Source organism: Monoraphidium neglectum (assembly GCF_000611645.1).
Source record: "Monoraphidium neglectum strain SAG 48.87 unplaced genomic scaffold scaffold04833, whole genome shotgun sequence".
Lineage (NCBI taxonomy): Eukaryota > Viridiplantae > Chlorophyta > Chlorophyceae > Sphaeropleales > Selenastraceae > Monoraphidium > Monoraphidium neglectum.
In genome coordinates, this window is record NW_014008797.1 from 2,258 (window position 1) to 4,583 (window position 2,326).

General features: G+C 66.4%; 1 protein-coding gene across 1 annotated transcript in view; it reads right to left on the minus strand.

The window, feature by feature from the left end:
• The window catches only part of MNEG_14868 (IQ motif containing with AAA domain-like protein), a gene marked incomplete at both ends in the record, with an annotated part of 4,034 nt that extends 1,754 nt beyond the window's left edge, over positions 1–2,280 (minus strand). Inside the window, 6 exons of the mRNA XM_014036661.1 lie at positions 18–146; positions 549–626; positions 994–1,074; positions 1,179–1,232; positions 1,543–1,617; positions 2,191–2,280. Of these exons, the coding sequence (XP_013892115.1) occupies positions 18–146; positions 549–626; positions 994–1,074; positions 1,179–1,232; positions 1,543–1,617; positions 2,191–2,280 (507 nt within the window). The remainder of the gene's footprint in view (positions 1–17; positions 147–548; positions 627–993; positions 1,075–1,178; positions 1,233–1,542; positions 1,618–2,190) is intronic.
• Positions 2,281–2,326: the final 46 nt, after the last annotated feature.

Genomic DNA, 2,326 nt, shown 5'->3' on the forward strand with positions numbered 1-2,326 from the left:
GGGGCGGGGGCGCTCACGTGCGTGAGGAGGGTCTTGCCGGTGCGTTCCGCGCCGAAGAGCAGCAGCGTTCGCGTGTAGGGCAGGCGCTCGTGCAGCTGCGCGCTGCCGAGCGGCAAAATGGCGAACTCGCTGACCGCCTGGCGGACCTGGGGGCGGGGACGGGGGGCGCGCGGCGCGTCGTTCAGCTTGTGTTCCCGTGTGCATCTCTACGTGACTGGCCGCCAGCGCCGCAGGTAAGGCTTCCGCTCTGATGAGCGCGGGGCCGACGGCAGTGATGCTATGGCGTGAGCAACTTATTTAGCTATATATCTAAGGCGCTGTGGGTGGACCGGCCGGCCTCAGGCCCGCTGGTCGAGCGAGCGGCCTGCCGGTGCGCGCCCCGCGGCCGCGTGTGGGGGGGCATCGTCCAATAGCAGAGGAGGGGGACGCGCGGCGAGCTGGCAACAAAGCAAAGGGCAGCGTGGCGTCAGTGAGCATCATAAAGCCCCTTCCAGGGCCACGCGCTGACCTGGGCCCTGCCCATCAGTGGCAGCTGGAGGGGCACGCACCTGCGCCATCGACGGGTCTGGTATGATGCCGGCCTTATCCAGGGTGGACCCCATGTAACCATACGCCCCCAGGTAGTCCTGGGTTTGAGGGGGCCAAGAGGGGGACGCCCCGCCGGCGGGGCGTGGGTTGTTACAGGCACATGCTGCAGACCGTGCACTGGAGCCTGTGTGGACACACTTCAAAGTTCACGGGCTGAGGATACCCCCCCCCCTCGGGCGGGGGAGACCTGATCGCCCGGTCTCACGCAATCAGGCAGGATGCCCCCGTTCTTGCCTACCCGCAGCCCAGGGCGGCGCAGGTTGCGAAGGCCGGCTGCAGAGGGGCCCCGCGTGTGGGCGGCCCGGCCTCGCCCCTCTCCAACGGAAATTGCGTCGGCTGTGCTGTGTACAACGGGCGTTTTTTCAACACGGCAGCGGCAGCGCGACGCGCCGCTGCGAAGCCCACCTGGATGTGCGCAGGCGGGCAGCGGACCAGGACGCCGTTTGAGACCAGCTCCGCATAGAGCGACTCCATCGACCTGTCGGCCTGAGAGGGGTTCGACAACGGCGCCGCGGGGGGAAGGGGCGGGGGGTTCAGAGGTTTTTGGTTGCGCGTGCAGCAGTTTTGGCGTGATTTTGAAACGTCCGCACCGCCGGCGCCGCTGCCATCAACGCGCGGGCCTGCACGGCGGCGCGCACGTGGGGCTGGCGCGCGTGCGTGCAGGATTGTGTTGAATCGCGTGAGGGGCCGAGTTCCGTGGACGATGCCGCCCAACTGGCGTGATCCGAGGGCCGGCGCAGCCCGCGGTCCGCCGGGACGGCGGCGCCTGCGCACGCTCACACGCGCGTGCGGCGGCCGCCGCGAACGCCAATGGGCGCACCCTCCCCTCCTCCCCCTTGTTACCCTCCCCTCCTGCCCCCAGCAACCCCAAATACACACACGCACACATACACACACACACACACATACACACAAACACACTCGACCCATCCACCCCCCGGCCGTGCGCCTCACCGTGGGATCCTTCTTCTTCTTGCCGCCGCCGCCGGCCCCTTTGGCCTTCTTCTCATTCTTGCCGCCCTTCTTGCCCTGCTCGCCCGCGCAGGGCGTGATAAAGGATGGCGGTGTGATGTGTACAATGGCAGCACAACCTTTATACCCTCCAATGTGAAAGCGCCCAGCGCCAAGGCGCCGCCATCAGAGTATGCCCAGCCGCGCAGCCCAGCCGCTCGCCCGCCCGCCGCGCTGGCAACGATTCGACCGCCGCCCCTTGCAGCGGTTTTGGCGCCTGGTGCTGCTGATGAATCCCCCCTCCAAAACCTCTCACTTGCTGCACCTCATCCCTGATTCCCACCTTCAAAACAGCGTGCATGCACAACTGTGAAGCGCAACACCACACGATGACACAAGCCTGCCTACCCTGCCACCCTCCTGGCTATGCTGTACCATGGCGTTTTGCCACCACCCCTGTGTCAGGGCCCTGCCGGCTGCTCGCCATGCCCCATCCTGGCACAGAAGCTGTCCTTGCTTCTCGCCCCTCACCGCAAACTTTGCCACTGAACAAATTAACGTGAGGTTAAGTGCATCATGCATAGCTGAACAGAGCGGCGCGCGGCCCACAAAATCCACGTGCGGCCTCAAACCTTGAACCAAAAGCCCCACCTTTCCGCCCTTCTTGCCGCCCTTCTTCCCGGCCTTGGCCGCCAGCTCAGCCTCCACCATGTCCCTCAGGTTGGCCAGCAGGGCGCGCATCTCGTCATCCACCTGTAATCGGGCAGTTGAGGGGGGCCCCCGGGGG